At 36.5% G+C, this 27,045-nt stretch overlaps 1 protein-coding gene across 1 annotated transcript in view; it reads left to right on the top strand.

Annotated features, from left to right (window-relative positions):
• The window catches only part of LOC132565136 (regulating synaptic membrane exocytosis protein 2-like), a 106,888-nt gene that overhangs the window by 24,405 nt on the left and 55,438 nt on the right, over positions 1-27,045 (top strand). Inside the window, exons 3-6 of the mRNA XM_060229747.1 lie at positions 6,435-6,467; positions 11,849-12,522; positions 15,389-16,170; positions 20,473-20,546. Coding sequence (XP_060085730.1) covers positions 6,435-6,467; positions 11,849-12,522; positions 15,389-16,170; positions 20,473-20,546 — 1,563 coding nt within the window. The remainder of the gene's footprint in view (positions 1-6,434; positions 6,468-11,848; positions 12,523-15,388; positions 16,171-20,472; positions 20,547-27,045) is intronic.

Genomic DNA, 27,045 nt, shown 5'->3' with positions numbered 1-27,045 from the left:
TCAATTCTGATGAAATTGGGCTAGCATAATGTAACTATGTCTATAGGAATTGGACATTCTGTATGTGAGATGGAACCATCATAATATATTAAAAATAGCAGGATTAATAGATATATGATTCCAGCTGTCGTAAAGTATAACGGCTATATTTCACATATAGAACATCTGATGTTTCACATTGAACATTGAATCCTGTGGTATACTTCACATGTTGACACACCAAAGGCTTATTATCAGTCAGCAAAATCAAAGAAAACTTAACCATCCATATAACCACCTTAGGCACTTATTTGGTCCATATTTTTGTTGAAATTTCCATGACCATTTAGCCACCCTGGGCGACTTTTGGATAGATCCTGATAGTGTTTGTCTCCGTCTCTCTGCCCGTCTGTCTGTTAGGTTATGAGGTATTTCAGTGTAAATGAGTTAAAGGTTGAAAGGTCAACTACAAATTTCAGTGTTGCTAAAAATAGATGTCAAGACACTGGTTTTTGGATTGAAGACTTTCAATTGCTTAACTGAGACGTCTGTTCATTGTTATCAAGGTTTATATTGCTTAGAAAATTTAATTAATGGCAGGGGACGAGTAATAACTGTAAGCTTGTTTTCTATTTGAAATAGATCAAACTTGGTTAGAATTATGAGTGTAAGATGACAGTTTAAGGAGATGCACATATTGACCTCGGCTGACACCCAGGGCTGTTGGGCAGGGCCAAAATGGATCAGATTGACTGAAATTTCAAAGATGTTCTAATGTTCCTGGGTGGAAGATTTTACATAGGAAAATTCAATTATTGAGTGTAATTTCTTTTAATGCAAACTTGGTTAGAAGCCTTAGCTGTCTTGGTTAGAAGCCTTAGCATGAGACAGCAGTTAATGTTTTGCACTGTAAAGTAACTCAGATGACCATTAAGGTCCTTGGACCTCATGTTATACCATGTTTTTCCCCTGTCCTTTAAAGGACCAGGAAAGCTCAAATTTTTGCCATGTTTTTTCCAAATTTTTTAGATTTTGATTTCACTTTAGATATAATTCAACCTGATAATGTTTGACAATATCAACTACAAAGTGATCCGAAAAGGTGAAATATTATTTTGGAATAATTATGATGATTGTACAAATGTGCTATTAAACTGAAATTCCTGTTATCACTTTCAAGCTGAAAATGGAAGAAGTATAAGTTCCTTGATTTAAGTATAAGAAATGAGGTAATGACAGAAGTCAACATTATATTTGTTACAGGAGGTGTTCCTACTGTTGGGTGTATTAGGGGGAGGGTATTGTTCTATAGAACACCTGTATATATGTATAGTAACAATCTGTCTAAAGTAACATCTGTCTATAGAGAACACCTGTTTACATGTATAGTAACAATCTGTCTAAAGTAACATCGGTCTATAGAGAACACCTGTTTACATATATAGTAACAATCTGTCTAAAGTAACATCAGTCTATATAGACTGTTTACATGTATAGTAACAATCTGTCTAAAGTAACATCAGTCTATAGAGACTGTTTACATGTATAGTAACAATCTGTCTAAAGTAACATCTGTCTATAGAGAACACCTATTTACATGTATAGTAACAATCTGTCTAAAGTAACATCGGTCTATAGAGAACACCTGTTTACATATATAGTAACAATCTGTCTAAAGTAACATCAGTCTATATAGACTGTTTACATGTATAGTAACAATCTTTCTAAAGTAACATCAGTCTGTATAGACTGTCTGTTTACATGTATAGTAACAATCTGTCTAAAGTAACATCAGTCTGTATAGAGAACACCTATACACATGTATAGTAACAATCTGTCTAAAGTAACATCAGTCTGTATAGACTGTCTGTTTACATGTATAGTAACAATCTGTCTAAAGTAACATCAGTCTATATAGACTGTCTGTTTACATGTATAGTAACAATCTGTCTAAAGTAACATCAGTCTGTATAGACTGTCTGTTTACATGTATAGTAACAATCTGTCTAAAGTAACATCAGTCTATAGAGAACACCTATTTACATGAATAGTAACAATCTTTCTAAAGTAACATCAGTCTGTATAGACTGTCTGTTTACATGTATAGTAACAATCTGTCTAAAGTAACATCAGTCTGTATAGACTGTCTGTTTACATGTATAGTAACAATCTGTCTAAAGTAACATCAGTCTATAGAGAACACCTGTTTACATGTATAGTAACAATCTGTCTAAAGTAACATCAGTCTATAGAGAACACCTATATACATGTATAGTAACAATCTGTCTAAAGTAACATCAGTCTGTATAGACTGTCTGTTTACATGTATAGTAACAATCTGTCTAAAGTAACATCGGTCTATAGAGAACACCTGTTTACATATATAGTAACAATCTGTCTAAAGTAACATCAGTCTGTATAGACTGTCTGTTTACATGTATAGTAACAATCTGTCTAAAGTAACATCAGTCTGTATAGACTGTCTGTTTACATGTATAGTAACAATCTGTCTAAAGTAACATCAGTCTATATAGACTGTTTACATGTATAGTAACAATCTGTCTAAAGTAACATCAGTCTATAGAGACTGTCTGTTTACATGTATAGTAACAATCTGTCTAAAGTAACATCAGTCTATAGAGACTGTCTGTTTACATGTATAGTAACAATCTGTCTAAAGTAACATCAGTCTATAGAGACTGTCGTTTACATGTATAGTAACAATCTGTCTAAAGTAACATCAGTCTATAGAGACTGTTTACATGTATAGTAACAATCTGTCTAAAGTAACATCAGGCTATAGAGACTGTCTGTTTACATGTATAGTAACAATCTGTCTAAAGTAACATCAGTCTGTATAGACTGTCTGTTTACATGTATAGTAACAATCTGTCTAAAGTAACATCAGTCTATATAGACTGTCTGTTTACATGTATAGTAACAATCTGTCTAAAGTAACATCAGTCTTTAGAGAACCCCTCTTTACATGTATAGTAACAATCTGTCTAAAGTAACATCAGTCTATAGAGACTGTCTGTTTACATGTATAGTAACAATCTGTCTAAAGTAACATCAGTCTGTATAGACTGTCTGTTTACATGTATAGTAACAATCTGTCTAAAGTAACATCAGTCTATAGAGACTGTTTACATGTATAGTAACAATCTGTCTAAAGTAACATCTGTCTATATAGACTGTTTACATGTATAGTAACAATCTGTCTAAAGTAACATCAGTCTGTATAGACTGTCTGTTTACATGTATAGTAACAATCTGTCTAAAGTAACATCAGTCTATAGAGACTGTTTACATGTATAGTAACAATCTGTCTAAAGTAACATCAGTCTATATAGACTGTTTACATGTATAGTAACAATCTGTCTAAAGTAACATCAGTCTATATAGACTGTCTGTTTACATGTATAGTAACAATCTGTCTAAAGTAACATCAGTCTATAGAGACTGTTTACATGTATAGTAACAATCTGTCTAAAGTAACATCTGTCTATATAGACTGTCTGTTTACATGTATAGTAACAATCTGTCTAAAGTAACATCAGTCTATATAGACTGTTTACATGTATAGTAACAATCTGTCTAAAGTAACATCAGTCTATATAGACTGTCTGTTTACATGTATAGTAACAATCTGTCTAAAGTAACATCAGTCTATATAGAACATCTGTTTACATGAATAGTAACAATCTGTCTAAAGTAACATCAGTCTATATAGACTGTCTGTTTACATGTATAGTAACAATCTGTCTAAAGTAACATCAGTCTATATAGACTGTCTGTTTACATGTATAGTAACAATCTGTCTAAAGTAACATCAGTCTGTATAGACTGTCTGTTTACATGTATAGTAACAATCTGTCTAAAGTAACATCAGTCTGTATAGACTGTCTGTTTACATGTATAGTAACAATCTGTCTAAAGTAACATCAGTCTGTATAGACTGTTTACATGTATAGTAACAATCTGTCTAAAGTAACATCAGTCTGTATAGACTGTCTGTTTACATGTATAGTAACAATCTGTCTAAAGTAACATCAGTCTATATAGACTGTCTGTTTACATGTATAGTAACAATCTGTCTAAAGTAACATCAGTCTATAGAGACTGTCTGTTTACATGTATAGTAACATTCTGTCTAAAGTAACATCTGTCTATAGAGAACACCTGTTTACATGTATAGTAACAATCTGTCTAAAGTAACATCAGTCTATAGAGACTGTCTGTTTACATGTATAGTAACAATCTGTCTAAAGTAACATCAGTCTATAGAGAACACCTATTTACATGAATAGTAACAATCTGTCTAAAGTAACATCAGTCTATATAGACTGTCTGTTTACATGTATAGTAACAATCTGTCTAAAGTAACATCAGTCTATAGAGAACACCTATTTACAGGAATAGTAACAATCTGTCTAAAGTAACATCAGTCTATAGAGGCTGTCTGTTTACATGAATAGTAACAATCTGTCTAAAGTAACATCAGTCTATAGGGACTGTCTGTTTACATGTATAGTAACAATCTGTCTAAAGTAACATCAGTCTGTATAAACTGTTTACATGTATAGTAACAATCTGTCTAAAGTAACATCAGTCTATAGAGACTGTCTGTTTACATGTATAGTAACAATCTGTCTAAAGTAACATCAGTCTGTATAAACTGTTTACATGTATAGTAACAATCTATCTAAAGTAACATCAGTCTATAGACATATGTAGTCGTGCCAAATGAGCTGGTCATTGTAGAAGTACAAAGTGTTAAATACAGTCTCATTCATTTGCCACGCCCTGCCTTATTCTAGGTGGATCTGAAAGACACTAAGTGTTTTGTAAGTTGGTGAAAAGAGATACTATAATGTGTGAAATGAACTCTTGATCATTTTTGATAAGTACCACAGACATTCAGACAAGATTTAGTGGGAGAATATTGTTCCCACCTTGTCTATCTGTCTGTGTGTCTGTCCGTCCATCTGCCAGTCTGTCTCTCTTTTTGTCTCCGGAGTATAACTTTGCCTACAGATAAGCAAGAATTATGAATCTTGGTGTATACATTGGTCATACTAAAGGGATGTGCATTGTACCAAAATTCAAGGTCCTCAACCTTTCAGTTACAGAGTTACTGCCCTTTGTTAAAATTTTGTGTGAGGATCTAGCACAGCTTTGCTTGCGTTTAAACTAGGATAAGGAAACTTAGTGGATATGTTGATCATACTGAAACAATGTGCAGTGTCCTAAAGTTAGGGTCCTTGAATTCTCAATTACAGATATTGGCCTTTGTAAAACATTTCGTCTGAATCTTTGCCTACAGTTAAGCAAGAATCATGAAACTTATACATTGACCGTACAAAGACAATGTTCATGCAGTGTACTAAATTTAGGGTCCTTGACCCCTCAATTACAGAGTTATTGCCCTTTATTAAAATTTTGTGCCCATCAAAGTTGTTTGCAGAGAGCATTTAGCAGTTTCACTGATAAACTTGCCTACAATTTTTTACCATTTCGTCACACTATTTTCTACCTTAGTGTACATAAGATTATAGTACAGTTATAGTACAGCTGAAAAGTCAGTTGATTCTTTATAATCTCGTTCACGATGCATATCAGGTCTATAGTTCCAATTCTTCACACGGGGTCAATTGTCTCATGAAGGTGACCCTGAAGTCAATGAAATATCACTCTTAAATCTTCTTCCAGTTGTGTTATAAAAATTTCTATTATATTGAAATTAACAAGCTGAAGAGAAAATGTTACGAGATAATGTTATTCCAAATCCTACTTCTGTACACGTATGTTGTCCAAATTTGATTTGGTCTTTATGAATGTTAAAATTGATTTTTGCTTGACCACAAGCTATGACCAAGCAGGAAAATTACTATATTTCAGAAATCATTTTTCAGATTTGAAATTCTTTGTTAAATGACTGAATAACTGAATAAGTCAGGTGATAGTTGCAGGCCCCATTGACCTGTTGTAATTTGATTGAAGCTGAAGATATTCTGTTTTTCAAACCTCCCAACAATTACTATATATATATATGTTTGTGTAAGAAAAACTATGTGACGATGATAGAATACATATATATTTATAAAAGATATTTGAATTTTAATATTAATGACAGTAATAATGGATAAAACTTGCATGAATCCCATGTAATATATCGATACTCACATCCATGTAAAGATTTTCTATATCTCAACTAGCTAGGCTGTAATGATAGCTAGTGAATGTACTCTCCCTTCCAGTGCACACACACACACACACATATATATAGAGAAAGCATTAGTCCTTCTATTACTTATTGATTTATATGTGGAAAGCTTTTAAAATATTTAGCTCAGCAAATATATTACAGTCTTCCTGCTAAGGTTGTCGGTTTCAAGCTCCATGCTATTTCTGTAGTAATATGTCCTCAAATTTCCTCATTCCTAAATTTGTAGAAACCTCCCCCTGGGCAGAAACAAGAAGCTGTGGTAAGTATATATATATTACAGATTTGGCACAAGCAGGAAAAGAAAACAAATTGAATAACATTTTTAAACTGTATGCTAGATATGATACTTGAGTATGATGATTTTGTTGTAATATTCAAGGCCATGAGGCATCTGATGGTACATTTCAGTCACAGACATAATTTGCGCTAAGTTAATACTTGTCATCAGGGACGTATAATACTGTTATATACATCTCTGTTTTCAACAACAAACTTTCAGCTATATATGTTTTGGAAAATAACATGTCTTCATGCATGAACCATTTTTCTACCTGCCTTCATTGCAATTACTATAAAGAATTACTAGTATAATTAGTATTCAAATAAACATCAACCAACAAGTAAAAATAAATGAACAATTTTAGCAGTTTTTCAGACATTTTCCAAGCAAAACGTTTTTCATCTGCACTTTTATTGTCTTTTTTTATTACGGATTTCAATCAACTTGACCTCTCACTCTTTAAAGTGAAATATTTTCCACCTTTTATTACTATATTTTCCTCTAAAATTTGGTCTTTGTTTCAATGCATGTGTCCCTTTACACAAATTTAACACTCATTGTTCTCTATGGCTAATTATTCCATTCAGTGCTCTGTGTTTACCAATTATCTAACAACAATGTCCAAACGAAAGAGATTCCAAATTGATATATGGCTAAACTATCAGGATATATATATATATATAAATCTAATCTTTCCTCCATTTAAAAACAAAAAATGTTTTGTTTCAGTGTTTGAATTTGCAGGCATTAACAACAAAATTACTATTACTATTTATAGACACCGTGCCATCGTACAATGTTCAATCAATAGTGGAATGAATGTTAACCTGATTTCAATAATTAATTAATTGCGAGAATATTTAGGCAGTATTTTTTTTTTAACTTGATGAATAATACAACAGGCTGTGTCTTTTTAAATTCACAAAATTTGAATAGGATATCTTCAATATAGAGAAGGATCTGATCTTTTTCTCATTTATGCGAAAGTAGCACTGCTGGTGGTAGGTTAAACTAGCCTTATAGAATAGCTGTAAAACGTGGTGCGAAAATCATTAACTTCAAACAAGTTCTTATTTCAGGGTGGTACAATATTGTAATTTGTAAAGAAATTTACATGTAACATTTAGACATTTATACATGTGCAAGTATTTACTCTGTGATTCTCTCTTGTGCATGTAAAGATGTACAGTTTTGTGATGCCCTGTAATTAACATTTAGTGATATCCTGACTCTCTCTCTCTCTTGGCTTTGTGGTGTAACTGTTGGTCCAGTGTCATGTGAGCTTCAGTTTGAATGTGACTTATTATTATCCTTTATTTGACTTCAACTCTACAGCTCACCTGCTCAAAGGGCAAGTGAGCTTATGCCATGAGGATGTGTCAGATGTTCCCTTTCACCATCTGCTTCTCTGGAATAACCTAAGGACTATTAGCTAGGGTATAGATTTTTGTACCAGTAGCATGCTGGGATAAAGGGCTGGAATTTTGTTTAAAGAAATGACGTTTTTATAGCTTTTTTTTAGAAGGGTGAATTAGTATGGTATTTGACTGATAGTTTCATTTCAGTAATAATTACCATAACTTTAGTATGCAGATATGGTACCTACACCCATCATTGTATCCCAAAAGCAAAAGATTAAAAAATCCTGCTCTCCCTACAATCCATGAGCCATCATGGCAGGAACATAGAGTGATCTCTCTGCCTCTTTCCTTTATGGCTGCTGACGAGTGCAGACAGTTCTAAGCTGAGCGCTTTCTTTTCCTTCATGTTGTACTTCCATTTATTATCTGAGTATTATTGCTTCTCATTTAGAAGTGTTTAACCCCTCTCCCAACTTATTTTGTCATTTTAAGACTTGGTATATGTTTATTTTGGCCTATTTTCCCGCCATGTTTTTCTCCATGTGTTCGAGTGCCTGACCATGTGTTTCATTGTTTGGATTTTATGTGAAGTTAGTTATTTTTTGCTGCTTTGTTGGCTGAGCTACGCCCTCGAGCAGGGGGTGGTCCCCCCTGTCCAGGCACGTCCTGGAGTAATGGGGAAGAACATTTTGACCCTGACTCAGTGCAGCCCAGGGTTGAATTGGCTTGGAGATCCCGTTTGCTGGCGGTTTTACCATCGGGTAGGGATTTCTGGCTGCCAGTCACTGATTCATTCAGTCAGCCCGGCGCGTCAGGTGTTGTTGTTGGTAGGGACCACCTTGACTTCGGACCTGTACATTCGAGTGTGGTTCGGGGCAACAAACTTTTTGTCAGGGTTGTCTGTGCCTATAGGGATTAGTGTCATGCAGTTCACTAATCCTTGTGTCAGTGCGGGGCCTGTTTTCCTGCCCCCACAGGTTCCTGGTTCTGGTCCTTTTCGGTTTAGTCCAGAGTTCCCTGTGCAGGGGTACCCAGGGGGTTTCCCCCAAGGGGTTGGGTCCATTTTCCGGTCGCTGCGTCCCCCGGTTTCTGGGTATATGGGTGCCTGCATGCATTCATCCTTGGGCTGCCCAGGCCAGTCTGTGGATGTTTCTGGGTACCAACACTATCCCAGCAGTTATGGGCCTATCCTGTACATGTTTGGGTGTCCACCCCAGATTCAGACAGGCCATTTTGGCCAGTTCTGGAGTCACTCCCAGCCCATGGGACCATTCCCATTCCCTCAGGGGTTTGGGTTTAACCCCTATGGGTTTTCCCTGGTTGTTGGTCTTTCCCTCCAGGAGACAGTTAAGCAGTTTAGAATACCTTTAACATTCTGCTACTTCGGGGGCCTTGTTGGCCGGTCCTAAGAAGGTTTGCTGGACCTTAAAGTCTTCCACCTGCCGCGCGGACCCATTGGTCTCTTAAGTCCCAGGAGTGGGCCTCGGGTCTTAGACCCAAGCCTACAGCCACAGCTGTTAGGAGCTCTGCATCTAAACACTATATGGAAGAGCCTTCTTTTCTGGAGTTGGCTCCTCTAGTGGCCCCTGTTCCTCCCACATAGACTTTGGTCCCTAATGAGGAGGAGAAGGATTTTGAGGGTGAGGGCATGGCAGAGGAAGACAATTTATTCATCTTTCTCCTGGATGCTTGGATATCGACCCATCCGAGTTGTCTGACGACGAACTTACCGGTTAGGAGGGTTCGCAGGGGAAAAATGGCCCGAATTCTTCTGAAACTTAGGCTCAGCATGCTCTTTCCGGAATGTGGCCCTTCCGGACCGATATTTCCCAAATTGTCAGGGCCAAGGTTTGCCCAACACCTTCAGCATCGTCAATACCTGAGTCCACCACCCTTTTAGGTTCCCTTGTGGCCCTTCGGGCATCAGTTTGATCAGATTGGTCTCTGCCAGAGGGCACCATCCTGTCTTCAGCTCTGGCCAATGCCCGGGCTTGGGAGATGTAGAAGAATTCTTCCTCTACCGGTGCTCCTGGGTTTGCTGGACTGCAACTCAGTGTTGGTGATCTGTTGGAGGCTTCTGCCAAGGACTATGCCACACATGACGGGCAACTAGCCTCTTCGCCAGCCAGGCAAATTGGTGGACCAGGTGTCCGGTTCTAAGGAACACCACAAGCTGGAGAGAATGTTGCGTCAGTTCATCCAGATTCCGTCAAATATAGACGTCCTGACAGTTTGTCCATATAGCTTATCCAACTTTCCTGAAGGCTGGTTATCTGAGGCAGAACAGGCCGACATACAGGAAAGAATCACCTCTGCTCTGAACATGGCTTTAAGAGCATTGGCGGCCTTGCTTCTCCTTGCTTACCAATGTCGTGTTGGCCAGGCGGTTTTCAGTCTTGAAAAACCACCCAGTTGAGGAACCCTACCACTCCTGATTGTTGACTGCCCCCTTATTTGGCTCTACCCTGTTCAGGGCAGCGCTTCCTTCTGTACAGAAGGACATGAAGGAGGGCTCCGTTACCTCAGCACTTCTTGTAAAGAGATTCCAGACTGAGAAGGCCTGTGCCTCGCAGGGGTCAGTGCCTCCTAAGAAGAGAGCCTTTCTGGCCAGGTGAGCTATAGGGATACCAAGGGATATGCCTGGAGCGGGAAGGGCAGGGCCTATAGGCATGTATAACATAGCTGAGGCTTAAGATTCAGGGGACCGATACAAGCCCAATGGGCCACTTGTTATTTGAAAATTATACTTTTGAGAATTAAGTTGTTTTTTCCATTTGAAATAATCTAGTAAGAATTATTAGTATTAGTTTGGATGGCATGCATATTGACACTGGCTGACCCCCAAGGGCTTAAAACATATCATCTAAGTCTTACTATTATCAAAGTTGCAATTTCTTTTTCATGACACTTGAAATCTTACTTATCCTATAACCTTTGCATTCAATATTGCTTACCTCTTGTAGCTGTCAAGGCTCCAAGGACTCTTAAACAGTGGGTCTCAAGCCCACTGGGGTTAGGGCCAAATAGGTGAAATAGGTCTAAATTTGGTCTGAAGCATCCTTTGGTCAAGAGGACTTGCAGTTTTCAACAATGGTGGGTCTGTGCCTAGGGCAAGAGGGGCAGGGCTCAAAAGAAAAAATAAAGCAAATTCTTTCGATTCCTACTTCCTCTTTTGGAATTATCGGGATCTTGTCCTGATTTGGTCTGAAGCTACCTAGTGTTAAAGGCCTCAATTTTGTAGAAGTCTCCTTTGGACAACCAGAGGAGCGCAGTTAATAGGGGAAATTGAGCAAAGTAGTTAAAGTCCTGTTTCCTCTATGGGAATGCTTTGATTTTATCCTTATTAGGCATGAAGCATGCTTAGGAGAATGGAAATCAGTGTTGTATATACAGTGGATCTGAACTCTTTGGCATGGAAAAGCAAGACTCATTATAAGGGCCTTTAACATTCTTCTTCTGTAGGCATAGCATAGCCATTCTGTTCCAAATTGGTCTGAAGTCCAACTGGCAATAGATATTAAGTGTGTATTGCGCTTAATAATTTTAAAGTACTTTTTCTTTTAATTATGATGAAGTTATTTCAGACTAATCAAGATGAGTGATACATGCCCTATGGGCCTCTTGTTACAAATCTTTATCAGTAATGAGCAGTTGCTACTTTATGACATACCTTATTTGTTAAGAAGATATAGTTGGCAGTTATAATGAAAAATGTTAGAACATAGATAATCTTGTGTGAAAACCTAAGCGGGGAAGAATACCAAATGTTTTACTGATGTTTTACCGAAAAATCTTATCGAAATTCACAGACACCACTTGTTGGAAAATTTTATTCACTTTGTAAAAACACTGAATTTTTTTATTATCAGATTGATGGATTATTCTTTTCAGAATCTGATGTGAATGAATGTTTTGTATTACTGATACTGTTATTGTTTGTCTGTGATGTTTCAGGTGTTGTTCTGAAATGGTTGTGATTTTCTGTTTCTTTCGTTACAGATGGTGTGGGCTTGTAACATGTGCAAGAAGAAGCAGGACATTTTAGCAAAGACAGGACAGTGGTATCATGGGGGTATGGCAAAACCAGTCCAGCTGGATGCTCTGCCACAAGGGGAGGGGACAGCTGGACAGAACATCAGTCCCCCAAATGAAAAGCGACCCAAGATTCATGGGGAAGGGCCTGATAAAGAAAATATAGAGGATAAAAAAGGTCACAAAATTGTAAGGACGGGAAGTTTGCAAGGGAGAGAACTCAAGAGACAATTTTCTTTGGATGCTCAAAAAAATCATAGTGATAGAACAGGGTCTCAAAATCTGACTCCAGATATGGCAGAAAAAGATAAAGGATCACGCGATAGAGGTCATTTACCTTCGGAACGGGGTCGAACTCGGGACCGCTCCCCTGCAGCCAACCGCCACCACAGTGAGTCTCGTTTGTCAGAGACAGACCGACGTTATAACGCTCAAGAATGGAGAAATATTGAACAGGAGACACGTTATCGGAGAGGTGAGACGGGTCGTGAGCCTCGGACTCGGGACCAGTCAAGGGATGCAGAACATACAGAAAAAGGAAAATACTCAGAGGATAAAAGACGAGACCCTCGTGATCCACATGTTGATAGACTTATGGATGACAGAGATCGAAAAAGGGAAATATCTCGAGAAAGGTCAAGGTACGGTTTATTACAGATTTTAACATCAAATAACACATGCTGTTTTGATTAATCTAAAAAGGCAGGCCAGGAAATGCCACCAGAACCAAATGTTAACAATAACAATAACAGTTTTACCAAATCGATCAACATTAAGCCAAGGGGACCTAGATAATATTGGTTGTTTACTATGTCTCTTTTAATAGAATTTACTGTGAATAGATAATTTTTTGGCATTTTTCAATGCCTTTTATTGTCTTAGTAAGTTTCATTTTGATAAATAATTCTATATCATGAATTTTCTCAGTGAAAGTAGTTGTTATTCATTTGATCCCAATAATGGGAATGATTTAATAGATATCTGCGTGGTATCAATAGTGATGTTTAAAAATATTTCATTACCCAAGCATTGTGACTGCACACAGAATATTTACATACATATTGACACAATTCCCTGGTGAATAAGATGATTTGTTGTATTTTTAGAAACAAGTGATTGCATAACTTGTGATCATTGATTTGAAGGCAATAAAAGTTGTAATTTAAGAACTGTAAATATATATCATTCTTCTTATTCTCTTTCATATGCATCATAAAATCAACATATTAAACATGGATATGTGTGCAATGTTTCTCTATGTTAAATATGTAAAACTGGAACAATGATCCCGTCGGTATTAGTCTTATAACGTTTATATTTATGTGATCTATATCAAGTGTTTATTACATTTTTCTTTATTTCATTTTTTATGAATGATTTACGTTTAAATAACAGTATATCCTGGCTAGTGTAAATGTTAAAAATTGTACAAAAAAACTACAGAACAACAGTTTTTCTTTGTTGTATTAATATGTCAAGTATTTCAGGAATAATTGTCTATCACTTAAAAACAAAACCGTAACAATGCTTTGATTGTTTCTTTACATCTGATTCACCTTGTGCTCTATAGAAATACTATTATTGCTGAGATGAGTTCCACAGGGCCTAGGGCCATGATCTGGCACTTGTCACTATGACTACATACCGTGTCTAGGGTATGTTGTACACCTCTGGTACGGATGACTGAACACAACATATTTACTTTGTATGATGACAAAGAACATATGGTCTGGAGGATTACTATGAAAAGTCCATTCTGTTCCCAAAAGTTATTTTCGCAACTGGGATTTGGATTTCCAGACTTGTGTGTTCAGTAAATGTTACAGAAATCTGTTCTCCAACATATCCATTTGGATTGTAGGTTTCCCATTTCATTTCAGTAATAATAACCATAACTTTAGTATGCAAATATGGTACCAACACCCATCTTTGTATCCCAAAAACAAAAGATTGAAAAATCCCACCCTTCCTACGATCCATGAGCCATCATGGCAGAAACAGAGTGATCTCCCTTCCTCTTTCCTTTATTGCTGCCAACAAGTGCGAATAGTTCTAAGCTGAGTGCTTTCTTTTCCTTCATGTCGTACTTCCATTTATTATCTCAGTATTATATTTACTCATTTAGAAGTGTTTAACCCCTCTCTGAACTTATTTTGTCATTTTAAGACTTGGTATATGTTTATTTTGGCCCATTTTCTGGCTGTGTTTTTCTCCATGTGCTCGAGTACGTGAACATGTGTTTCGCTCTTTGGATTTTACATGAAGTTTGTTAATTTTTTGCTGCTTTGTCGGCTGTTTTTGTGCAACCGTTTTTCTTGCAGCTTTTGCTGCGTATGTTAGTCTTGAGCTTTCGTTCTTGGTTTTTGTTTGTTAGTTTTTCTTGAAAAAAACTTTATTGCCTGTTTTTTTTGTTTACAAATCTTCATTATGCAAGTATGGCTAGTGCTGGGTTACGTCAGGGTTCAGCACATGGGTGTTCCCATTTCTTTGCAGAACGGGACCCCCATGATAACTGTCTGTGGCTATGGGGATTAGTAGGGATGAGTCCACCTGGCAGGAGTGGTGGTTCATCGTTGTCTTTCGGACAGGATGGCCGACCCCAGATCCATTTTAGCCAGTTCTGGGGTCACTCCCAGCTCACGGGACCATTCCCATTCCCTCAGGGATTTGGGTTTAACCCTTTGTGTTTTCCCTTATGGAATCCCTGGTTTGGGACTGGTCAGAAAAACAAAATGGCTGACAGACAGCCAGCTTAGATTTTGACCTTGAAAGTTTGTTATCGCTATTTCTTTAGAACTGCTTCATAGATCTTTCTCAAAGTTTAGGCAGGGACTCAGTGTAGTATATGGTGGCAAGCCATACAGAGTAATTAGGTTACAGGGTCTTGCCTAAGGACACAACCACATTAGCACTGACCAGTCTGTTTCCCAACTTCCTTGAAACACAAACTTCCACAGACAGAAGCATCAAATTATGCACTGCAGATCTTTACCTGAGGGTTATGATGAAGTGATATCATTTTAGTTGTTCAAGTGAATAACCCATTTTCAAGGTCACAGTAATCAATTCATTAAAACATTTGAACTACTTCCTGTCAATAACCCAGGAGCTCAAGGTTAATGATATTAGGCCATTGTATTGCTCAGTAATGAATGGTAACCATGTTTGTTCAAATAAATGGCCTTCACTTTCAAAGTCTCAGGCATCACCTGGGCCATTGTTATGGTAGGATAGCATGCTTGAGAAATGACTATTCAAGTTTTTAGAAATAGACTTAACTGAAAGTCTTCTTTGGGTGAGCGTTCAACGATTGTTGACGGTAATTTGAAACACTGATTTACATGAGATTTAACTCAGTTATAAGCTCTGCAGAGAATTTACCTAACATTTCAGATTGTCTTTTGTCTTTGGTTTGTTGTCTGTGAACAATCCTTGTTAAAAAAAAAGAGTAAAATTTCAACCAATAAACATGAGAACAACTCTGGAGATTTTATTTTGTTCTTTCAGAGGATCTAGGGAGGAGGTAACTGGACGATCAACCAGAGATGGACGTGATGAACGATCAAATCGTGATCCTCGTGACTGGGATGATGGATCACGGAGACGTGATGGACCCGGTGATAAACGTAAGGAAAGACAATCAGCACAAGTGGAAAATCTCAACATCTACGACTATGCAGACAAAGAAAACAAAGGTTCACGAGAAAAGTTGGACTCTCTTGAAAATGATAAGCGCAGAGTTAGGGACCCTCATAGCAAACCTGGAGGGTCGCCACACTCACGTGATAATACACAGAACTCAAGACATTTAAATAATCGACATCCACGAGATAGGTTAGGAAGTGGAAGTAAAGATCGTCGATCACCAACAGTGGGAGACACACGGGAACGACGGAAAGAACCTGAAATGTATAATTCCCGTGTACGATCACCAAGTTTAAATCGGCATAATATACGCATAGAACGGGTAGGGGATTCCCCTACTGTAATGGATGAACAAATGGATAAATACCACGACAAAAAACAACATCTAGATCCTAGTACAGCAGCCACAGGACGGAACTCTCGAAGTAGGAAATTAGATATATCTATGTCACGAAATGACTCATTAAGTTCGGACCCGTCAGACTGTGCCAGACCACCTCCTCCTAAGCCCCACAAACATCGGAGGGGCAAGAAGCTTCAACAGCATTCTATCAGTAGCTCTGATGATGAAATTCGCTCAACACCTGAATGTTCCAGCTGTGAAGAACCTGATTTGGAAATTGAAAGCGTCATCAGTGAAAAAGGTGATGAATTTGGTGTTTTATATCTTCAGTATGTTTTGTGTTTTAATGCAAGGCCAAGGCTGTTTGTTTTGACCTTTTATAAATATGTTAAAATTTCAAACAGAATGGATTTTTATTAAGTATTTCTCTTATGCTGTATCCTGGAATTTGAGAAAGGTAAGTCTATTTAATCTTTTTTTTGTCAATACATCTATATATGTCATTTTCTGTTGGATTGCAGTTCTGTTGAATTGGATTGCAGTAAAGGTTTTTTAATGCCATAATTATAGAATTTATTGCATTGGAGAAGTATGATTTCAAAACGTCAGCATTATAGAAAGGATTCTTTACCTGTGTGGCAATGTTAAGATCATGTAAATTTCTTATGTCTGTTCCAGTAATTTCTTTTTCATTTTAAGCTCACCTGGTCCAGTGTGACAGTATGAGCATATAATATACTGCAGCATCTATTGTCTGTCAACTTTTGCTACAATTTGCTTCTAGTCAAGAAAAACTTTGACCAAATTTGGTTAGAAGCATCCTTGGGGGAAGATGAAACAAATTTTGAAAAAATGGGGGGTCTCTGTGAGATGCTGAAGATGGAAATTTTGCAAGTTCGTGAAAATTCTGGTCCTTCTGTAAGGAATAATTGGATTTTGCCCAGATTTGGTTTGAGTATTTTTAGTTAAAAAGGAATTTAATATGTATAAAAGGTGGGTCTCCACCCCTGGGACAGAAAGGGAAGGGTAAAATAGGGAAAATATAGCAAATTATACAAAACCCAACTCCTTCTGTAGGAATCATTGGATTTTTTAAAAAGAATTGAGGGGAAGCATTCTCTGGTAAAGGGTCATCAATTCTTTATAAACATTGGGTCTCTGTCCCCTAAGACAGGAGGGATGGGGCTACATAGCTGAAATTATGTAAATTCTTTAAAATACTGTAGGAATAAATGGATTTTGCCAAATTTGGACTGAAGCATTGTTGATTGAAGGGAATCAATTGTGTATGAATGGTAGGTCTCAGCCTACTTTGAGTTGGAGGAAAAATCGGAGAAATAGGGTAAACTACTTAAGATCCTTCTTCGACGATAGGAATTGCAGGTCTCGGCTAACAGGTACGAGAAGGGCGGGCCCAGCAGGGAAATTAGAGCTCTTTAAAATCTTACTCCTTCTGTAGGAATAATTTGATTTTGTCTGAATAATATTCCAAAGTATGAATGGTTTGGCTGACCTCGAGGGACTCAATGGGGAAATAGAGATGGTTTGTGTTGTGTGCTTGTTTATGTAAAATTCCCTTTCCTTTAGTTTCATGAAGCAATTTCAGGTTAGCAACGCCAGAGTGATCTAGGTCCTATGAAATATCAGAATACTTTCAAAACGTACAATCCTATAAGAGTTGAGGGAGAGATTGATCTTCAGGTGGAAAGAATAATGGCGTTTACTTACTAATTGATATTGATGATAGGTAAAACATTCAGAAACCACCTAAGTACACCTGGATATAGTATTTTATGGAGTTTTTCAAGTTGATCTGTTTAAAATAAATGAAAATTGGTTTACAGTGTAATTGCAGCCATTCTGAGGATGAAAAACACTTTATTTTATCAATCAGAAATAATTCTGTCAGCTATTAATAAAGAAATAACTGACCAGCATTAACTAAATGTAACCATTTGTATCACATTAGAATGAATCAAATAAATCGTAAGTTTTCAACACTTGACTTAATATGGTCATTGTGAAAGGCTACGATACTAAAGAATTGTGTTGTTGCTCTGAAAATCTGCCTTATCATGTCTTAGTTTGTGTTACAAACTGTACATGTCTCCAGTAAACATCTAATGCTGATACAATACGTTTATTGTAGGATGCGACTAAGCTTAAATCTGTTTTCCTACTAAGACTTATCGAAATGAATCGTTTATGCTAAAATTTAAAAAGTAGGTGGTTTGAATTGAAAACTGAATGACACAGATGGCAAATGCAGAAATTTTCTGTGGACAGACCCAGCATAGATATTGGGAAAGGAGATACAAGTACAAGATCCAATAGCCTTAAATTTCTGTCAAAATTAATAAGGTTATGTTGTTCACCAGATGATATCTTGTACATTGTAGGTCAGTATGATGTATCTTTCTTTTCTAATCTCTCTGAATATTTCCAGTGAAAGCATATAGTTGCCGCCTTCTTTTGGTCAGTCCTTTCATGTCCAGAGCATAACTTTCCCCACAGTCAAGCAAGGATCATGAAACATAGTGTATACATTGTTCATTCTAAGACAATGTGCAGTGTACCGAATTCAGGGCCCACGTTTCCTCAATTACATACAAAGACAATATGCAGTGTGCCAATGTTATTTTCTGGGAGCAATCATCAGTTTCACTGATACTTCTGTATGAAAAGGTTATTCTTCCTCCCGGTAACAAAGTTAGAGGGACTGGAATAAGCTTATCCATAGATTGGTCTATCAGAAGAAACCTTTTTTTCGGTGATAAAATCACTCAATTATGAATGAATTTCTTTTAAAAATTTCATATGAAGTGCAATATGGAGTTGTGCCCCCTGACATGATTTATCTGTTGCCATGTGTCATGTGCAATGCTTAAACTTTTTCTTTAAAAGCCTACTGTTCTTTCATACCTTAGTGGATTTCAACCAAATTTGGCCTGATGCATTTTTGTATAAGGGTTATCATTTGATAGATTCAGCATGTTTATTCCACCACTAGGTGTTGTGGGATGGGGCCTGAAAATAAGATTTAAAACCCTATTCCTTACTGCCGGGGTGGATTTCAACAAGCTTTGGCATGGTTCATCAGTAAGGGACGACAAATAAATCTTAAATTCAGAAAATTTGACTTAACCCTGAGGAACTTTAGGGCAGGGGCACTAAAAGGGGAAATTAGACAATGTTTTGCTTCAAAGTGCCTTCCTGGGTAGATTTTAACCAAATTTAGTCTGATGCATCGTTGGGTAAGAATAATCATTAGAGTGAGAGTCAGGTGAAGGTTACTACCAGTGGTAAGGATGGCTTAGAGTGAGAGTCAGGTGAAGGTTACTACCAGTGGTCAGGTTGTCTTAGAGTGAAAGTCAGGTGAAGGTTACTCCCAGTGGTCAGGATGGCTTAGAGTGAGAGTCAGGTGAAGGTTACTACCAGTGGTCAGGTTGTCTTAGAGTGAGAGTCAGGTGAAGGTTACTACCAGTGGTCAGGTTGTCTTAGAGTGAGAGTCAGGTGAAGGTTACTCCCAGTGGTAAGGATGGCTTAGAGTGAGAGTCAGGTGAAGGTTACTACCAGTGGTCAGGTTGTCTTAGAGTGAGAGTCAGGTGAAGGTTACTACCAGTGGTCAGGTTGTCTTAGAGTGAGAGTCAGGTGAAGGTTACTACCAGTGGTCAGGTTGTCTTTGAGTGAGAGTCAGGTGAAGGTTACTACCAGTGGTCAGGTTGTCTTAGAGTGAGAGTCAGGTGAAGGTTACTACCAGTGGTCAGGTTGTCTTAGAGTGAGAGTCAGGTGAAGGTTACTACCAGTGGTCAGGTTGTCTTTGAGTGAGAGTCAGGTGAAGGTTACTACCAGTGGTCAGGTTGGCTTAGAGTGAGAGTCAGGTGAAGGTTACTACCAGTGGTCAGGTTGTCTTAGAGTGAGAGTCAGGTGAAGGTTACTACCAGTGGTCAGGTTGTCTTAGAGTGAGAGTCAGGTGAAGGTTACTACCAGTGGTCAGGTTGTCTTTGAGTGAGAGTCAGGTGAAGGTTACTACCAGTGGTCAGGTTGTCTTAGAGTGAGAGTCAGGTGAAGGTTACTACCAGTGGTCAGGTTGTCTTAGAGTGAGAGTCAGGTGAAGGTTACTACCAGTGGTCAGGTTGGCTTTGAGTGAGATTCAGGTGAAGGTTACTACCAGTGGTCAGGTTGGCTTAGAGTGAGAGTCAGGTGAAGGTTACTACCAGTGGTCAGGTTGTCTTAGAGTGAGAGTCAGGTGAAGGTTACTACCAGTGGTGAGGTTGTCCCAGACTGAGAATAAGGTCAAGTGGACTACCAATAGTTAAGTAGCTGTAAACTGTCTACCTACAGCTCTTGAGTCATGAGATCAAATGCTTTATAGGCCAACTGTTACATTATCCCTTCACTGTTGAAGGCAACAGCAACTTTAATTACTCGTAAAATTTAATTTTTTTTTTATTAAAACATGTGAAATCAAGCAGGACACTCTTTCTGTACAAAAATGATGGCTGGACAATGTAGTGGAATGCCTTTCAGTGACCCATGATTATAAACTGTAGATTTTTAGATATAAATAGATGTTGATGGAGCTTGTTGATATTGACTGTAGGAGAATTTGAAATGGGAGAGGAACGCTGGAGAAAAGATGAAATACTAGCAGCAAAAATCAAAAAGTTTTTATCGGTGAGTTATCTGCCCTTTGCATGCAACAGAATGGTGCAGATGGCAGTGGTTGTAGCCACTTGTGAAAGATGCTTGGTTATCATGTAGTATACTGTTGTTACTATGTACACATATATATATATATATGATGACAAGTCTAATGGAATGACAACCATGCAATCAGTATACAGAATTTGATATTCATGGTCAAACGTTCTTTATTGAAATTTCAACCAGATGACCAGACCCCCTGTAAAAGTATAACCTATATTTTGGGGCAGTAAAAGAAACCTGTAAAAATAACCAATAAAAGAGATTATATGTACTGCATTTTTTTTAATTATAAAAAATCATCATTTCATTGGTTGTCAGTGAAATTAGAATTTTGGCATATCATTTAAAATATTAAAATGGTGATGTTTCTTGATTAGGCAGGCATTTTGTTCTATCAAGTGAATTTGAGAATTCTTCATGCTGTGTTCATGTCAGGAAACATTGCTTTGGTTTGGGTCACATTAGCTGTTAGAACAATTGTCCTTGCTGTTTTCAGTGCTTTCTTAATTTCATAAAAGAAATCCAAAAAAACAAATACTTAAATATTGTTTATGTCGATAGAAATACACTTTACTGAAAAGGATAACTTTTTTCCTTGAGAAAACAGCAGGGACCTACATGTAAAAATCCGTTGTAAGAATTTTATGGTAAGTGTCTTTTGTTTTTTGATGGGAAGTACGTTTAAGCCTTGAAAAATCAGCAAAATGCAAAAATGTGTACCGGTATATCATTTACATTCTTTAGATTAAGATGTTTTTCTTGTGATTTTTTTTCTGAAATTTTATCAAATTTGATAGATGTGCTTAACAGTTATTCTTTTCTTCAATATAACTTCTTGTTTTTCTAAAGAAAAATATGTTTTGTTTTCTTTTTATCAATGCCCATCAAACAGGATGCACATTTATCATAAAATGAGTTTTGGCTGATTTTGTTATAACTGTGCGCAGCTTTGGATTCAGTGTTGCTTTGGTTTTTCGTTTGCAGGGTCTGCTCTTGCAGGCAGCTGTAGGCAGCAAGCTTGTAGGTATCACCCCGGCTCTGCGGTTCAGCTCACAATGGCCAAAACCAAACGCTCACATTGTTCAGAGGGCAAGGGCAAGGTCAGAACAGTTGAGCAAGAATCTAGCTGGGCTGAACATCAAATTAAGGATTCGGGTATTGACACTGGTCATTCAAGTAGTAGCCAAACTTTAAATGAGGACATTTACAAATGCAAGGTACAGAAACCTTTAATAAAGAAGATAAATTATCTATACCAATTTTTGCCTGACATCCTTTTCATAAGTCTCCGAAAGAATAGTTTCTGAAGTCATTGCACACACACATTAAAGTCTATTACAAGCTTTGAAGGATTTTTGCTGCCATCCAGTATTTTTTTTTCATTATGTTCAGTACAAACAACAAGTCTTTTTCTCTTATTTTCTACTGACGAAATGATTTTCAGAAATAACTTCATTTTTATAATTGTTGAAATTAACTTATTAAACTTGGTAATTGATTAAGCTCGAAATATGGAAATAGACTGTTTAAAGCGATACATATCTTAGTCATAACATGTTCTTAGCTATTCAAAATTTCTTTGTTACTTTTTTTAGTAATTGTTGTTTCCTTGTTCATGTACTTAATTAATTCCCCCCTCAAAAAAAATGAAAATTGACTTCATTGAAATATATTTTGCTCAAGCAAATGTTTGTCATTTAAATAGAGATTTAATTAAATTCAATTAAAATAAGAATTATTTTTTGTGTATTGTCCTGTGTCTCTCTAACTGCATTACAGGGAACCAAAAGTGCTTTAAGAGATTTGAAAAAAAATAACCATCCTGTTCTGGTAAATTTGTTTCTATCAGGAATGTTTCAAATAGCTATAGAAAAATTTTGAAGTATGTCGTTTTGATTGAAACAATTTGATTTTTGTTGGACCTGAAGATAATTTTGCACACATTTTATCTTTTTTTTTTTTTGTTCTTTCAGTGAGCACATTTTGTTTACCAAAAAGGACAAAAAAATATTTTAGCAATTCTTAATTGAAAATATTTTATAATCATTACAATTATTGAAAACTGCCAATTCCATTACATGTACTAAGAAAATTTTGTCTCTAAATTCACTGCAAAAAACAGAAGAACATTGTACTGAAAAGTTCAAACTTTTTATGTGGTACAGGCAAAACTTCTAATAAGAAAATTTTGTCTCTAAATTCATTACAAAAAACACCAGTACATTGCACTGAAAAGTTCAACTTTTTATGTGATACAGGCATAACTTCTAATAATGATTTTATGTCTCTAAATTCATTACAAAAAACACATGTACTGAAAAGTTCAACTTTTTTACAGGCTCAATTTCTAATAATGATATTTTAAAAGATGTATGAAACAGTTGGATATTAATTTTCTGTTTACACTTGTACATGTTTGAACCTAAATAGGATTTTTTCTAAAATTTTCCATTTTCTGACACTTCATGTTCTACATATCACTGTATACATTCTGTTTGCTACCACTTATTCTTAATTTCATAGTGTTTGGTTTTATATGTATGTAACTACACTGGAGATTGCAGAGACTTGGCTTTTTGAATCATTCATGAGTTCATTTCATTGTAGCAAGCCGTTTGTATCTGTGTTATGTAGTGTTTGTTAAGTTCGTGGTTTATCTAAAATTCATTTCATCTCAGAAAACAAAAATTAAAAAAAAATTGTCTGTAAATCATGAAAGTTTTACCTAGTATGAATGTTTTTTTGTATAAAAAAAATAAAAACAGAAAAATATACTTAGGAATTGAGATCGATACATTATCAAAAATTGTAATTTTACATGAGAAAAGCAATAAGATCCTGATGGAATATAAATATTGACAAACATCAAACAAAACCAATATTTGGAATGTTAATGCACAATTTCATTAATTTTGAATGATTGTTAGTTTGCAATTTTTATAGTTTTTGGAGATTACAGCAAAATACATAATTTTAGGAATGTAAATATCAAAACATTGCATGAACATTACAATATAGAAATTTTCAATTTTAGAGATACATTTGAAGATATTTGAAATTTTTATTGAATATTTTAGCATATGTTAAATTTCTTCATGTTTGATAAAAATTGTGGTTTTGTATGTAGGTACTTTAATAAAAGGGAAGATAGATGGGAAAGTAAAGTGAAATGAACACGCCCTGTATAAATGGCAGGCATACAAGTTTATAATTAATCTTTCCAACTATCAATTGTAACATATATCAATAGGAATTAAAGGAATTACATGATCAGTGTCTTGAAGTATAGGCTGTACTTTGGTAAGGGTGAAGAAAGACAATAGTGGCTTGCCACAGGCTTGCTACTGTCCCGAGCGAAAATTTAACTTATATTTTAAGATATTGACCATGTATTCTATTTATCCTGCAACACTTACTGAAAATTCAAACTGTCTAAAATTCACGAGTAATTTTTGTTTACCTAACATTGATGCTACCCTGAATTGTGCCTGGTGACACACTTAAAAAATAAGTGCTCTTTGCAGAAATATAGATCTACACTTCATTGGATATATAAAGCAATTTAATGATTTTTTTGTAAATTAACCTCTTTGTTACCACAAATAAAATGACTTATTAAAACAAGTATTTATATTTCAAAATAAAAATATCTACGGGTGTATTCCTTTGAGAAGAAAAACAAATACATTATTAAACTTTTTTTTATGATGATGGTTTTTTTGGAAAGTTTGAATTTAGAAAGTAGATTAATAGCAAAAAATTGGTATGTTTCCACATCACTTTTTCTGATATAGACATCAGAGCATGTCTTACAGGGAAAAAAAATCATTTTTACACGTTAAACTTTTTTTTATCTGCATAACAGATATTCTCTGTTATTATAACACCAATTTTAAAATGGAATTTCTTCTTTCATTACAAGGCAAGGGTATGATACTTGGATAGTAAGGAAAAAGTATGTGAAAATGCTAGATTTTCATTTGACTTAAGGAACTTAAAACTACATAGCAACCTCATAAATGAAAATGTTCCAAAGAGACATAATTCCTTTACTTGGCCATTTCCTACTATTAAAACATTTTTTAAGAGTTTGTTTTGATAGAGAAATTTTGGTGGCAAGTTCTTAGAAGCTCTGGAAACCAGCTAAAACATTTCTTTACAGGTCCTAAAAATCTGGTCAAGTGGTTCACCAAGATGTAATTCATTAATTTGAAATCAGTGATTTGTAATGATAATCCTTGTAAAATTTAGTTGAAATCTATGATATACAAAGTGATACTGAATCCTTCCAATAATTTCTCAAGATCCAGTAGACTCCTTAATTTGGACAATGAAATACGATTTGTAGCCATTTGATAATTAGTTTTAGGTGAAAATTCCTTTCAAGTTCAGGAGATGTAAAACAAAGTATGGATTTTACCTTTTGAAATGTGAAGCTGGTATCAATTAGCCCTTTAAAGTTTGGACATTAAACACCAAAGTATGGGTCATAGGAATGGTAGGATCTTCATGCACAATAATGATGTCCCTTGAAGTTTGGACAGTATAAATATGGATTATATCCTTCCAAAAAAATTATTTGGTCTCCCTTAAAGGTTTGATGACGTTAGATAAAGTATTGGTAATATCACTTTAGGTACGAAAGTTATTAAAGGTCAAAGGTCTCGTTATCTTTCTCTGTGCTGCTTGCCTAACTTCAGCTGCTTCCAAGTGCATTAGACTCGGGTGTATTTGCATGGTTTGTGCATGTCCATTATATATTTCTTGATTTAGCAGATATATCACTAATTATATTCTCATAATATCACATGTTTTATTTTGAGACTAATTTGTTTTATTTTGGAACATACCATCACTTGACCTATTTTATATGTGGACATAGGATATACATATATCCACTATGTATATATATATGTTTTATATACACTCTCCATGCTTAAGATATACTTTGCCAAAAGTATACATAAGTCATATTCATTGTCTTTTCATAGTTCTATTAAAGTGTATCCTTTTTCTGCTGACAGTTATGCTAATAAGAGAGAATAGTTGTCCACATTTTATGACATAGCTACACAGACAAAAAACATAATAGAACGATCGTAATATGGTAGATATATGATATTCTAACGTTTTGTTAGTTGGACACTATTTGTAAGGTGATATAATAATTTCAGTAATAATTACCGTAACTTAAGTATGCAAATACGGTACCTACACCCGTTTTAGTAACCCAACAACAAAAGATTAAAAAAATCGTGCCCTCCCTACGATCCATGAGCCATTACGTTTTACCTTTAAGGCTGCCGATGAGTGCGGAGGTGTCTGAGCTGAGTGCTTTCTTTAATCCTTCTCTTCGTACTGCTATTATTGTCTGAGTATATTATTACTCCCTTAGTAATTTGTTAACCCATCTCCGAACTTATTTTCAAAATTATAAGTATTGGCATATGTTTATTTCGACAGTTTTTCCGGCCGTGTTTTCCTCCACGTGTTCGAGTGTGTGACCATGCATCTCGCTTTTCGGATTTTCGTGAAGTTGTAATTGGTTTTTGGCTGATTCGTCTGCTGTTTTTTACGACCGTTTTCTTATTGCAGTCTTGCTGCGTTTGTTAAGCTTTGTAATCTCGATTGTAGTGTTTTGATTATAAGAAAATTTCATTGCCCTGTTTTTCCATTGTTTACGATTTTTATTGTTTCAACAATGGATAGTGCCGGGTTACGTCTTTGTTTGTATACTGAGTATACTGCCATGGTTCCCATGCCTGTCTGGCGAACTTTCTGCCGGAAGAGGGATTTGTCCTCTTCTTTCAGTAGGAGAAGTAAGCTTTCTAAGTCTTCCGCCTCTGGTTCTGAACCGGTGGGTGTTTAAAGCATTCCTGCTGGGGGTGCTCTCGTCACATCGAGCTCCGCCCTTGAGCAGGGGGTGGTCTCCCCATCCAGGCGCGCCCTGCCTGGAGGAAGGGGGGGGGGGGAGAGAGAGACAGCCTGACCATGACTCTGTGCAGTCCAGCGATGTTACCATTTGGTAGGGACTTCCGACTGCTGGTCACCGATTCGTTCAGTGATCCTGGCGCACCAGGTGGTGGGTGTTGTTGGTGTGGGCCGCCTTGACTTCGGACCAGGGTTGTCTGTGGCTACGGGGATTAGTGATGAGAGTTCACTTATCCTTGTGTCATTGCAGGGCCTGTCTTCCTGCCCTCACAGGTTGCTGGTTCTGGTCCTCTCCGGTCCTGCTACTTCGGGGCCTTGTTCGCCGGTCCTAAGAAGGTTTGCCGGCCCTTTAGGACCTGTTGGTCTCTAAGTACCAGTGGTCTGCTTTTGGTCTTAAACCCAAGCCTACAGCCATGGCTGTTAGGCGCTCTGCATCTAACGTTGTATGGAAGAGCCTCACTCTCTGGAGTTGGCTCCTCTGGTGTCCCTTGTTCCTCCCACAGAGACTTCGGTCCCTATCGAGGAGGAGCTGGAT

Source organism: Ylistrum balloti, unplaced genomic scaffold (genome assembly GCF_031769215.1).
Source record: "Ylistrum balloti isolate Yb309-2 unplaced genomic scaffold, AGI_CSIRO_Ybal_v1 Utg369696, whole genome shotgun sequence".
Classification (NCBI taxonomy): domain Eukaryota; kingdom Metazoa; phylum Mollusca; class Bivalvia; order Pectinida; family Pectinidae; genus Ylistrum; species Ylistrum balloti.
Note: the sequence above shows the minus strand (reverse complement) of the source record. Positions and strands in the feature narration are given on the sequence as shown.